This window comes from Oncorhynchus mykiss, chromosome 25 (genome assembly GCF_013265735.2).
Source record: "Oncorhynchus mykiss isolate Arlee chromosome 25, USDA_OmykA_1.1, whole genome shotgun sequence".
NCBI classification, from domain to species: domain Eukaryota; kingdom Metazoa; phylum Chordata; class Actinopteri; order Salmoniformes; family Salmonidae; genus Oncorhynchus; species Oncorhynchus mykiss.
The window spans coordinates 12,973,365-12,986,758 of NC_048589.1; the positions used below are offsets into that span (position 1 = coordinate 12,973,365).

Here is a 13,394-nt window from a genome sequence, read left to right on the forward strand (position 1 = left end):
CTTTCAGACTTGAGTGAGAAAAATCGCTAAAGCATCAACCCTCACTATGAACAGAATATCATTTTATTGCACTAATTAAAAAACGACACCTCTACGGAGCTATGTGACGGAGAGTTACTTCAATTTCCTTCCGTTCATCTAAAAAAAACAGTGCCTAATAAGTTGAATAATTCTATCCCTGTTTGTGTATTTTCAGCAGACATTCATTGTATTACATAAATCTCTTTCCCACGCACACCCGTTCCAACAGCCTCTGACTGACTGACTCATCACTGGTCCTGAAATAGGGACTTGAATCAAACGAGGACGCTGATACAGATGAGTTAATAGAAGAAGCTGCTGTGTGTGTGTCTCTCAGAGAGAAGCTGAATGACAGGCTTCAGCCCACAGTGCAGCACAGGAGGAATCATCAAATTTCTCTCCACACAGCAACATGAGAGACTGAGTGTGAGCTTAAACATTGCCATGGCAACCCCTGCGGTTCTCTTGATATCAAGGCAGTGTGAAGTCAAGGCAGTCAAGGTCTTATCCTCAAGAGGCTAGGCTGTGTGGATGGATGGTGTGTACCAGTATGGACGGTGTGTGTGTGTATGGATGGGCCATGACTATAGCTTTAGAGATGAATAGCATCACAGATGACTAGTACTGTTCTAAACTCTCCAGGCTCTTCTTCCGCAGAACAATGGTTGTCATACCAATAACCAGTCCATTCATTTACCACTGTCTCTCTGTCTCTTTCTGCGTCTTTTGTCTCCACCACTGCTTTCATAGCAGTTCATAAAGTGGAGTGATCGTAGCAACTTGTTCAGAAATGCTGCCCTTTTGGTTTAAAAAAGTATATTTCCAATCAACAGAACATATTTACCACAACCTACACTCTTAGTAAAAAGGTGCTATCTAGAACCTTAAAGGGTTCTTCGGCTGTCCCCATATGAGAACCCTTTGAAGAACCCTTTTTGGTTGCAGGTAGAACCCTTTTCGACAGAGGGTTCTACATGGAACCCAAAACGGTTCTACCTGGAACCAAAGAACCAAAAATGGTTCTACCTGGAACCAAAAGGGGTTCTCCTATGGGGACAGTCGAAGAACCCTTTTGGAAGGGTGTAGTTCATCATTTGAGCCATAACACTAGTAATATCTTGACAGAGCAAACCAACTTCGAAACCCATCGCACAGATTGCAATTGTAATATAGAGTGTAGATGAAGTATTCTGACCTCAGGGCCTGGCTCTCTGGCAGGGCCGGACTCACTGTCTCCCTCTGAGAAGGACCCAGATTCATCACTGGAGTTGGCCCCGTACGAACGTTCACACTTGATCTTGGCACGGCCCTGAGAGAAGATGGCTTCCCCCACCACCATCCCACCGTGCTCCCTCTGCTCCCCCACCAGACAGCGAGCCAGGCCAGAGCCCGACACAGAGCATGGGGAGGACGAGAACTCAAACTGGGGCATGTTGGAGGGCGAGTCCCCGCTGCCCACGTCCTCCAGGTAGGAGAAAGATGAGCAGGAGCTGGAGGTGCGTGTGCGGGGCTCGCATGGAGGGGAGCGGGGGGAAATCTTTATGGGCAGAGGACAGCTGGTCGTGGGTTGCGCTCGGCAGGCCACTGTCGGCAGGGGGTCCTGGAGGACCGTGGTGAGGGTGGTGGAGGAGGATAGGGGAGAGTAAGGCTGGCGGCAGGGGAAGGACTGACTAACACCTGTCCACAGGGATTTTGATGTGATCTCCAACAGATCTTTTTCCAGAGACTTCCGGTCGCAGTAGGATTGAGACGGTGTTCCCAGGCGGTCGCACACTCCAGAGGAGAAGATGACGCTGCTACGGCGATCCAACTCTACTTCCTGCTTGCTGAGACCGTCTGAGGGCAGAGGTTGCATAGTCACACCATCCACAGACAAATGCACTGTCCCTGCAGACCCCGCCCTGAGGTCCCTTCCACCCTCACCTTGAAATGCCCCCCTGTTCCTGTCCCTATCCCTGTTATGGGCTAATGAGAGTTCGTTGTTCAGTAGCTGCTGGGTGAGAGGAGTGGTAGGTAGAGTGCTGTCTGGGTTACTGAGATCCAGGAGGCCCCTCTGGAGGTAGGAGCTCAGGCAGGATGGTGAGCCTCTGCTGGGGGGACGCTCTGAGGGCTCCGGCCACATCTCCATCTCCAGGACATCCTGGCTATCCTCTGACAGTCCTGGGGGACTCCCCTCTCCCTCGCCCCAGGAGCGGGGTTCCTCTTTGATTCTGGAGGGGGAGAGGGGGTGAGGTTTTCCCCCTTGACGGGTGCTGCTGGTCTCTGAGAGAGGGCCTGGGGATGTTGAGGTATGGCAGTGTGACGAGGCGGCTGAGGTGACGCTGTCATCGTCGTCATTCTCTCCGCTGTGCTTGGCGCAGGCCTGCTGGTACTTCCTGTATTTGGGGCATCGTGGGAGGTCAGAGGTCAGGCTGCTGGTGAGGGACGTGAGGGTTGAGTGATTGGGCCGCCGCCTCGTCGCTGAGGATGACGTCACCCTGAGCTTCTCCGACGATGCGGAACCACCACTACCGTCCATCTCTGTGATGAGGTCATCGGTGTGCTCCTTGTGGCAGAGAAGGCCATTGTTGTGATCAGCGGTGTCGCTGTGCAGCTGGGCCTGCAGAAAGCGGAAGCAGGAGTCCTCTAGGTTGTGAACGCCCAGGAAGTCAGCACAGCGGATCACCTCATGGATGTTCTCTTTGCTCAGAACCAGCTTGGCTGTGTAGGCAAACTGTAGCAGCGGGGCAAATCCCCTGGCTGTGACCTGGTTAGGGGAGGAAAGGAGGAAACGCAGTGTTAACATCTATTGTGTTGTTATTGGTCCTGGGGATTTTGTGTGGGGAGAAAGCTGCTGCTTACACACAGGCAAACAAACCCTGCAGTGTGGACTACCCATTCATGTTTTTACGAGAGAGAGAAAGAGATAGAGAGAACATCGTTACAACACTGTATATAGACATAATATGACATTTTAAATGTCTTGATTATTTTGGAACTTCTGTGAGTGTAATGTTTCACTTTTGTTTATTATCTACTCCACATGCTCTGGCAATGTTAACATATGTTTTCCACACCAATAAAACCCTTGAATATATATATATATAGAGAGAGAGAGAGAGAGAGAGAGAGAGAGAGAGAGAGAGAGAGAGAGAGAGAGAGAGAGAGAGAGAGAGAGAGAGAGAGAGAGAGAGAGAGAGAGAGAGAGAGAGAGAGAGAGAGAGAGAGAGAGAGAGAGAGAGAGAGAGAGAGAGAGAGAGAGAGAGAGAGAGAGAGAGAGAGAGAGAGAGAGAGAGAGAGAGAGAGAGAGAGAGAGAGAGAGAGAGAGAGAGAACTAACTGGAGCACATCACCAGCATGTCTTTACCTCCACACCTCCCCACAACTCCACCATCATCCCAAAAAATTCCTGGAGGCTCGTCCGTGTCTGAAGGTGAACGTCACCCAACCTTAAAATATGTCTCTCCCTCGCTTGTCGTCTTCTCCCCCTTCAGCTCGCTATCTCTCCCCTCCACTTTAGCACCTCCTAGCACCTTTCTTTTCCCCCTCCTAGCTCCCCCTATCTTCTCCTGCCCCTCATCATCTCTTGTTCTCTCTCATAGTAGCTGATAGCCAGCAGACCTGGTGTGTGTGTGTGCATGCAGCGTGTGCGTACCTGAATATGTGTGTGTGTCTGAGTGTGCCTGTGTGTGTGTGTCTGTGCCTGTTCATGTGTGTGTGTGTGTGTGTGTGTGTGTGGGGGAGGGGGGTAGAGTGCTGAGTGTTCTGAGGCTCTGTTTTCAGCTAGCGTCAGCAGCTGCCTCCTATGCCTGCATAAGCATGTCTTTATGAACACACAGAAACATGTCTTCATGAACACAAAGAAGCATGTCTTCATGAACACACAGAAGCCAGGCGAGTTACCTTTAATGTTACTACCATCCTTCCTAATAAAGGCAGGGAAAGAAAGAGGGGAAACTAAATGAGAGACAATGGAGAGAGCGAGAGAGAGGAAGAGATAGAGAGAGACACTACAAAGCAAAAAAGATGCAAGCGAAAGGATGGATAGAGAGAAAATTAGTGTGAGTGAGAAAAATAGAAAATTCACACTACAAAGGATAAAGGAGGCGAGAGGGGGGGAGAGAGGACGTCTGGTGAGAAAGAGAAGAGAGAGATGTGGAAAATAAGCCATTCGGTCGCTTGAGCAAACGCTGTCTGGCCGACCTTGCGGTTGTACATGACGAACCAAAGTATATATCAATTATCTTCAATAATAATGGTCCAATAATTGCACTATTTTAAAAACCTGCAGTGAAACCTGTGCAGAAGTTCGGATATGGTATGGGGTATGCAAGTACAAAGTGTGCATGCGCAAAACCACAAGTGGGCAGTTGATAACAATCCCTAACTCAATCTTCCTGGGCCCGTACAACGAGAAGATCCCCTACCCTAGACAGACCCCTCGATGTTACATTTCCCAGAGGCTGGACCATCAGGTCAGTGCCCAGAAGTGTTGGAGACTCCAAGCATGTGCACCCTGTGTGCAATCGAGGCCCACAACTTCTTCATGTGCCCCCCAGTCTTATGTCTACAAATCAAATCAAATCAAATGGTATTGGTGACATACACACAGCAGATGTTATTGCGAGTGTAGCGAAATGCTTGTGCTTCTAGTTCCGAGAGTGCAGTAAAAATCATCAATCTAACAATTCCACAACAACTACCTTAATACATACAAATCTGAGTAAAGGGATGGAATAAGAAAATGTATATATAAATGTATGGATGAGCAATGACAGAGTGGCATAGGCAAGACGCAATAGATGGTATAAAATACAGTATATACATATGGGATGAGTAATGCAAGATATGTAAACATCATTATTAAAGTGGCATTAATAAAGTGACTAGTGATCCATTTGTTAAGAGTGGCCAATGATTTCAAGTCTGTATGTAGGCAGCAGCCTCTATGTGTTAGTGATGTCTGTTTAACAGTCTGATGGCCTTGAGATAGAAGCTGTTTTTCCATCTCTCGGTCCCAGCTTTGACGCACCTGTACTGACCTGGCCTTCTGGATGGTAGCGGGGTGAACAGGCAGTGGCTCAGGTGAGTGTTTTGGCCTCCCTGTGACATCGGGTGCTGTAGTTGTTCTGGAGGGCAGGTAGTTTGCCCCCGGTGATGCGTTGTGCAGGCGTACCAGGCGGTGATACAGCCTGACAGGATGCTCTCGATTGTGCATCTGTAAAAGTTTGTGAGGGTTTTAGGTGACGAAACAAATTTCTTCAACCTCCTGAGGTAAAAGAGCCGCTGCTGTGCCTTCTTCAGCACACTGCATGTGTGGGTGGACCATTTAAGTTTGTCCGTGATGTGTACGTTGAGGAATCTAAAACTTTCCATCTTCTCCACTGCTGTCCCGTCGATGTGGATAGCGGGGTGCTTCTTCTGCTGTTTCCTCAAGTTCACGATAATCTCCTTTGTTTTGTTGACTTTGTGTGAGAGGTTGTTTTCCTGACACCACACTCCGAGTTCCCTCACCTCCTCCCTATTGGCTGTCTCGTCATTGTTGGTGATCAAGCCTACTACTATTATGTTGTCTGCAAACTTGATGATCGAGTTGGAGGCGTGCATGGCCATGCAGTCATGGGTGAACAGGGAGTACAGGAGGGGGCTGAGCACGCACCCTTGTGGGGCCCCAGTATTGAGGATCAGCGAAGTGGAGATGTTGTTTCCTACCTTCACCACCTGGTGGCGGCCCATCAGGAAGTCCAGGACCCAATCGCACAGGGCAGGGTTGAGACCCAGGGCCTCAAGCTTAATAATGAGCTTGGAGGGTACTATGGTGTTAAATGCTGAGCTGTAGTCAATTAACAGCATTCTTACATAGGTATTCCTATCCAGATGGGATAGGGCAGTGTGCAGTGTGATGATAATTGCATCGTCTGTGGACCTATTGGGGCAATATGCATATTGCAGTGGGTCTAAGGTGACAGGTAAGGTGGAGGTGATATGATCCTTGACTAGTCTCTAAGCACTTTATGACAGAAGTGAGTGCTATGTCATTCAGTTCAGTTACCTTTGGAACAATGGTGGCCATCTTCAAGCACTTGGGGACAGCAGACTGGGATAGGGAGCGATTGAATATGTCCGTAAACACACCAGCCAGCTCATCCTCTAAGTACGCGGCTAGGGATGCCGTCTGGGCCGGCAGCCTTGTGAGGGTTAACATGTTGTCTTACTCACGTCGGCCATGGAGAAGGATAGCCCACAGTCCTTGGTAGCGGGCCGCGTCAGTGGCACTCTGTTATCCTCAAAGCGGGCAAAGAAGGTCTTTAGTTTATCTGGAAGCAAGACGCTGGTGTCCGTGACGTGGCTGGTTTTCTTTTTGTAGTCCATGATTGTCTGTAGACCCTGCCAAATACGTCTTGTGTCTAAGCCATTGAATTGCGACTCCACTTTGTCCTTATACTGACATTTCGCTTGTTTGATTGCCTTGCGGAGGGAATAACTACTCTGTTTGTATCCGGCCATATTCCCAGTCATCTTTCCATTGGTAAATGCGGTAGTTCGCGCTTTCAGTTTTGCATGAATTCCACCATCTATCCACAGTTTCAGGTTAGGGTAGGTTTTAATAGTCACAGTGGGTACAACATCTGCTATGCACTTCCTTATAAACTCACTCACCGAATCAGTGTATAAATCTATATTACATATCCCAGTCCGCGTGATTAAAACAATCTCGAAGCGTGGATTCCGATTGGTCAGACCAGCATTGAATTGTAACCCTTGCCCTAATTTAATCTACCTTGTTATCTAGAGACTGGACATAGGCGAGTAATATACTCGAATGCGGTGGGGGGGGGGGGGGGGGGGGGGGTGCGCCTCCGAACTCTGACCAGAAGCCTGCTCCGTCTACCTCTTCTGTGGCAACATTGTTTCGGGTCAACCTCTGGAATCAGTTTGAATGCCTTAGGTTGTTCGAGCAAAGGATCCGCTTCGGGAAAGTCATATTCCTGGTCATAGTGCTGGTAAGTTGACTTCGCTCTGATATCCAATAGTTCTTCCCGGCTGTATGTAATAACACTTAAGATTTTCTGGGCTAACAATGTAAGAAATAATACATTAAAAATACAAAATACTGCATAGTTTCCTAAGGCCTAGAAGCGAGGCGACCCTCTCTGTCGGCGCCATCTTGCTATTGTCCCCAATACAGCCCAGGGGAAGAGCCGGGAGAGGAGAGAGAGCAAGAGACAGGGCCACCGACCCCAACAGTGAGTTCCATCCCCCACACCACGACAGAGCGCGAGGTCACCACTACAGGTTCAAGCGCAGCTTAGAGGCAGATGCTAGTGAATGAGAGAGAAGCAGATGGAGCTGAATCCAAAAGTTAGGGCGGCCAGATCTCAGAGGTGTTGGTTGTAGAGGGAGCTGAAAGTGTAAACGAGAGTATCCAATCTCCAAGTCCAGCTGCAGTCAGAGTGAGGAAGAAGAGTCCTTTGAGGAGATGAGCGAGTCAGACTTTAGTATTAATTCCACGACCCCCGAAAGAGAGAGAGAGATGACAATGAATCCCGTCCCCCCTGCCCACATTCTCTCTGCTCCCTTCCCCGCCAGAGTTAGTTCCCCCCACCACTCAAGCAGGTGGAAACCCTATTCACACTATCCAATCCAAAGCAAAGTTAAAAATAAAGATGAGAAACCAAGTCCCCAGTAGAAGGTAAGCAAATAATCTAAAAGAATACCAGACTTTGCATACATTGATTATTTAATATTGGACTGCTATTTTAGAGGAATGAAAATAAGAGCGATAAATGTATACACAGCATCTGATGCAAATAAGAAAATGTATTATTTACGAAACTAGGGGCTATTTATGTGTGAGATATTCAGTAATTATATGTAGGGATTTGAATACTCTGACGGAACCTAATGATTGGGTATCTCAGACAATTTCAGACATTTAAATATTAACTGGAACAGTCTTTTGAACAAAACGATCAATACAGTGATTTCTGATTAATTATATAGTGGTGAAGTGGCATACCGCAACCTGACCCCTGCAAAAACAAAATCATTTATTAACAATTCTACTCTGTGCACTACTGTCAAAACATTTCAGAGATACTGCCTGGGTGATTTCAGTACGACAGATAGTTATCAATATTAGTTATTTATTGTGAGGGCTGCTAAATGGTTTTATTTAACCTTTATTTATTTATTTTATTTAACCTTTATTTAACTAGGCTAGCCAGTTAATAACAAATTCTTATTTACAATGACGGGCTACCAAAAGGCAAAAGGCCTCCTGCGGGGACGGGTGCCTGGGATTTAAAAAACGTATTAAATACAATATAAATATAGGACAAAACACACATCACAACGAGAGAGACAACACAACGCTACATAAAGAGAGAGCTAAGACAACAACATAGCAAGGCAGCAACACATGACAACACAGCATGGGTTGCAACACAACAACAACATGGTAGCAGCACAAAACACGGTACAAACTTTATTGGGCACAGACAACAGCACAAAGGGCAAGAAGGTAGAGACAACAATACATCACAAAAAGCAGCCACACCTGTCAGTAAGTGTGTCCATGATTGAGTCTTTGAATGAAGAGATTGAGATAAAACTGTCCAGTTTGAGTGTTTGCTCCAGCTCGTTCCAGTAGCTAGCTGCAGCGAACTGAAAAGAGGAGCGACCCAGGAATGTGTGTGCTTTGGGAACCTTTCACAGAATGTGAAAGAACGGGTGTTCACAGACTGGCAGAACGGGTGTTGTATGTGGATGATGAGGGCTGCAGTAGATATCTCAGATAGAGGAGAGTGAGGCCTAAGAGGGTTTTATAAATAAGAATCAACCAGTGGGTCTTGCGACGGGTATAGAGAGATGACCAGTTTACAGAGGAGTATAGGTGCAGTGTTGTGTTATATAAGGAGCATTGGTGGCAAATCTGACGGCCGAACGTTAAAGAACATCTAGCTGCTCGAGAGCACCCTTACCTGTCGATCTATAAATTACGTCTCCGTAATCTAGCATGGGTAGGATGGTCATCTGAATTAGGGTTAGTTGGGCAGCTGGGGCGAAAGAGGAGCAATTACGATAGAGGAAACCAAGTCTAGATTTAACTTTAGCCTGCAGCTTTGTTATGTGCTGAGGGAAGGACAGTGCATCGTCTAGCCACACTCCAAAGTACTTGTATGGTGACTACCTCAAGCTCTAAACCCTCAGAGGTAGTAATAACACCTGTGGGAAGAGGGGCATTCTTCTTACCAAACCACATGACCATTGTTTTGGAGGTGTTCAGAACAAGGTTAAGGGTAGAGAAAGCTTGTTGGACACTAAGAATGCTTTGTGGTAGAGCATTTAACACAAAATCTGGGGAGGGGCCAGCTGAGTATAAAACCGTATCACCTGCATATAAATGGATTGGAGAGCTTCCTACTGCCTGAACTATGTTGTTGACGTAAATTTAGAAGAGCGTGCGGCCTAGGATTGAGCCTTGGGGCACTCCCTTGGTGACAGGCAGTGGCTGAGACAGCAGAATTTCTAACTTTCCACACTCCACTAGTTAGCAAACAAGGCCAAAGGCCCCTCAGAGACACCAATACTCCTTAGTCGGCCCACAAGAATGGAATGGTCTACCGTATCAAAATCCTTGGCCAAGTCTATAAAAATAGCAGCACAATATTGTGCTTCCACCGAAAGGAGACACGGGTTAAAAAGGTCAGAGATAGGCTTGGCGATGAGAGGGGCAGCAACCTTAAAGAAGAAAGGGTCTAAACCATCTGACCAAGATGGTTTTTTGGGGTCAAGTTTAAGGAGCTCCTATAGCACCTTGGACTCAGTGACTGCCTGCAGGGAGAAACTTTGTAGCGGGGCAGGGGAAAAAGAGGGAGAACCATCGGGGATAGTCGCATTAGAAGGGGTGGGAAATGAGGAAATGTTGGATGGGCAAGGAGGCATTGCTGAATCAAATAGGAATCCTGACATGAAGTGGTGATTAAAGAGGTTAGCCATGTGCTTATTGTCAGTAACAACCACATCATCAACATTAAGAGACATGGGCATCTGTGAGGAGGAGGGTTTATTCTACAGGTTTTTAATCATTTTCCAGAACTTCTTGTGGTTAGACCTGCTCCTTAAGCTAACTTTGGCCTTCCGGATAGCCTGAGTGCACTTATTTCTCATTTGCCTGAACGATAGTCAGTCAGCCTGAGTATGCGTGTGCTGGGTCTTTCAACAAATGCAATTATTGAGGTGGAGTAACTCTGCTGTAACGAATGCGCTGAGAGTCAGGAAGCAAGTTCAGGGAGTGTTTAAATAAATCAAATAAACACGAAACGCAAACAATGCACTGACATGAAAACAGAGTCAATAACACCTGAGGAAAGAACCAAAGGGAGTGACAAATATAGGGAATATAATCAAGGAGGTGATGGAGTCCAGGTGAGTGTCATGAGGCGCAGGCGGGCGAGACGATGGTGATAGGTGTGCGGGATAATCAGTAGCCTGATGACCAAGAGGCTGGAGAGGGAGTATACGTGACATCTGCAAGATCATGGTCGAACCAGGGGATGAACCTGTTTTTAATTCAAATGTTCTTTATGGGGGCGTGTCTGTGAACAATACCACTGAAAATATAAAAAAAGAAGGTTCAAGCGTCTTCGACGGAGGGGGTTCAAGCTGATTCTATACCATTTAACATAGGCCAGTTCATGAAGGAAGTTCATTCATTTTTTCATCTTGTTCATTCATTTTTTTTTAGCAATCGTCTATGACAAATCAGGACAGGTCGTTTCACTGAGCAGCCATTACAAACACAGGCTGTAAAACAGTGATCACGAAGGTCATTACAGAAAACACCAGACTGTAACCTATCAGGATTATTTGTGAGGATAACTTCGGGGAGAGTAGCCTTTTCTGGGTGTTTGGTGTCATACCTTGCGGGATTGGTAATAATTTAAGAAAGATTTAGGGAGTCCCATTGCTTCAGGACTTGGTCAGGTTGTTTTATGCATGTCCCAATTTAGGTCACCAAGCAAGACAAATTCAGACTTAGTGTAAGGGGTCAGGAGAGAGGTTAGGGCAGGTAGGGTACAGGCCGGTGCTGATGGAGGACGATGGCACCCAGCAACAGTCAACAAAGGGCTATTTGAAAGTTTAATGCTTAAAACCAGCAAATCAAATTGTTTGGGGACTGAAGGTGATCCTTGGTAAATATTGCCACTCCCCCACCTTTGGAAGATCTGTCTTGCCCGAAAAAGGTTATAACCAGAAAAGTTAACATCAGTTTTCAAAACACTCTTCCTTAACCATGTCTCAGTAATGACCAACACATCTGGATTGGAGCTGTGAATCCACACTTTCAATTGATCCATTTTAGGTAACGTGCAGAAAACCCAGGCTTTTATGAGAGCAGAAATCAGTGAAGCAGATATCAGAGCACAAGTCAGAATTGGGGCTAGCAACAGTAGATGTACATGTACATTTCCAGATATCATCAACAGTAATACAATCAAGGCACGGCAGAGGACAAGGATAGATCTACAGTGCTGATTTATGACATCTGAATGTGCCTCAGATGGCAACAAGATCATATTGTACAGCAATTTCATCAGGTAACATGTTTACAAAGACGGCGAGAGGTGGTTAGAATAGGATGGGAGGCCAATTAGGCAGGTCAGTTTAGAACAATGAGTGCCAGAGTTAGGAATTGTGTGTGCTGTGTGTTTGTGTGTTGCGTGTGTGCACATGTTCATTTGCATGTGTGCATATATGGACCTGTGTGTCAACATTTTAATTGTATGACTTTATTTGCCCTTTTTCCTTTGAAAACAATGACCAGTGTGTGCTGCAGTAAAGTGGAGTTGTTTTGTCAAAAGTGAATTGTGTCCTATGCCTAATTGTCATGATGAAGAGAATTGAGAAAACCTTTAAGTGAAATACTACAGAAGTAAAGAAATAGCGGACCTGATGAGAATGATCGTGTTTGATGTATGTATAAATCCCAAGTCAAGGTGTCTTCGATATTGGCGTGGATTACTTTACTAAAGAAGTTTTGGTGGAGAATATTATGCATTGACATTACTTAACAAATATTGTGGACAATAATATGCATTATGAACAGTAACATGTGGAAGACAAGATGTCTATAAGACTATAAAACAACATTATTGTTCAAACACTATTTATTTATTTTACAAACCAAAATGAAAGTAAAAACAAGAAGAATCTCTGTAGGAAACTATTACATCTGTAAACCACGCTATGTCATTATGATCTTAAATGTATTGATGTGAAAGTTGATTTGTATTCATGTGAATTATTTATGATTGCAAAATGTGTAAAAACTTGAATTTAAGATATATATATTTTTTAAACAAACCAAAACTGAAATAAGCCATGCTTTCTAGTCATTAGAGGATGGATTTTGACATGTGAAGAAGCGGTTCAGTCGTTGATAGTGATTACTATATGAGGTAGAGTCAAATAGATAATCACATTGACAGATCTAGGACATTATATGCTAATGGCAGCCACTGGGATGTGGGCCGGGGCTGTTCCGCCCGCAATTAGATATAGTGGCGGAAACGGCGGAAAGATAACGTATCACTGATTCTGAAAATTCACACAGGGTTTTCAGGAATCCTTCCAACACTAGGTAAACAAGCTATTGGAATGCTTCAGTGTGACACCTGAGCAAGCTACTCGGCCGCCTCCCTGTCTCTATCTGACTCTCTCTCTCTCTGACTCACACAGACACAAAAGATCATGAATTTTGAGTACTCAATAAGTCTAGATTCTCTCTCTCTCTCTCTTGTCTCTCTCTTTGACTGACACTTCCTTTTTACCACTCTATTGCAGGTATCTGAATGTAATGGAAGGGCTGTGTAATAATACATTGTAACAGTATAAAACGGCCACGCCCAGGGGTGCATAAAGTCTTTCAAGTCAAGTTATTAGCGCTTTCTAAGGGCTGTTAGACATACATATACATGTACATGATTGGTCATTACCCACCTTGTCAGACAGGCTGATGATTGGCTCCTGCTCGGGGTGTGTGTGTCCCAGCAGCACCTGTAGGAAGTATCTGCTGCTGGCTGCCAGGACGGCCCTGTGGGCCCTGATCTCCGTCCCCTCCACCACCACTGTCACATCACACAGGATGTCCTGCCGCCGCTGGTCCTCCAGACTCAGCAGCACGTTGGCACAGTGCACCGTCGACTCATACACGTACATGGGAGCATCCCCGGACCTGACGTGGGCACGAGCCCCCTCATCCGCAGACATCCTGCTCACGTCCTGCAGAGAACACAACACACAGACAAGATGTTTGTTGGATACACAGTCAATGGACCCAAAGGATGCAAAGGACCTCATTTCTCTGAGGTTTCTTTTTTTCTTTCTTTC

At 46.0% G+C, this 13,394-nt stretch overlaps 1 protein-coding gene across 2 annotated transcripts in view; it reads right to left on the bottom strand.

The window, feature by feature from the left end:
• LOC110505367 (transcription regulator protein BACH2-like) overlaps positions 1-13,394 on the bottom strand; it is a 50,385-nt gene that overhangs the window by 7,051 nt on the left and 29,940 nt on the right. For both annotated transcript variants that reach the window (XM_021584549.2, XM_036962616.1), the window contains exons 2-3: positions 13,005-13,286; positions 1,217-2,767 (exon numbers count right to left, since the gene is read on the bottom strand). In XM_021584549.2, coding sequence (XP_021440224.2) covers positions 1,217-2,767; positions 13,005-13,274 — 1,821 coding nt within the window. In that variant the 5' untranslated portion in view covers positions 13,275-13,286. The remainder of the gene's footprint in view (positions 1-1,216; positions 2,768-13,004; positions 13,287-13,394) is intronic.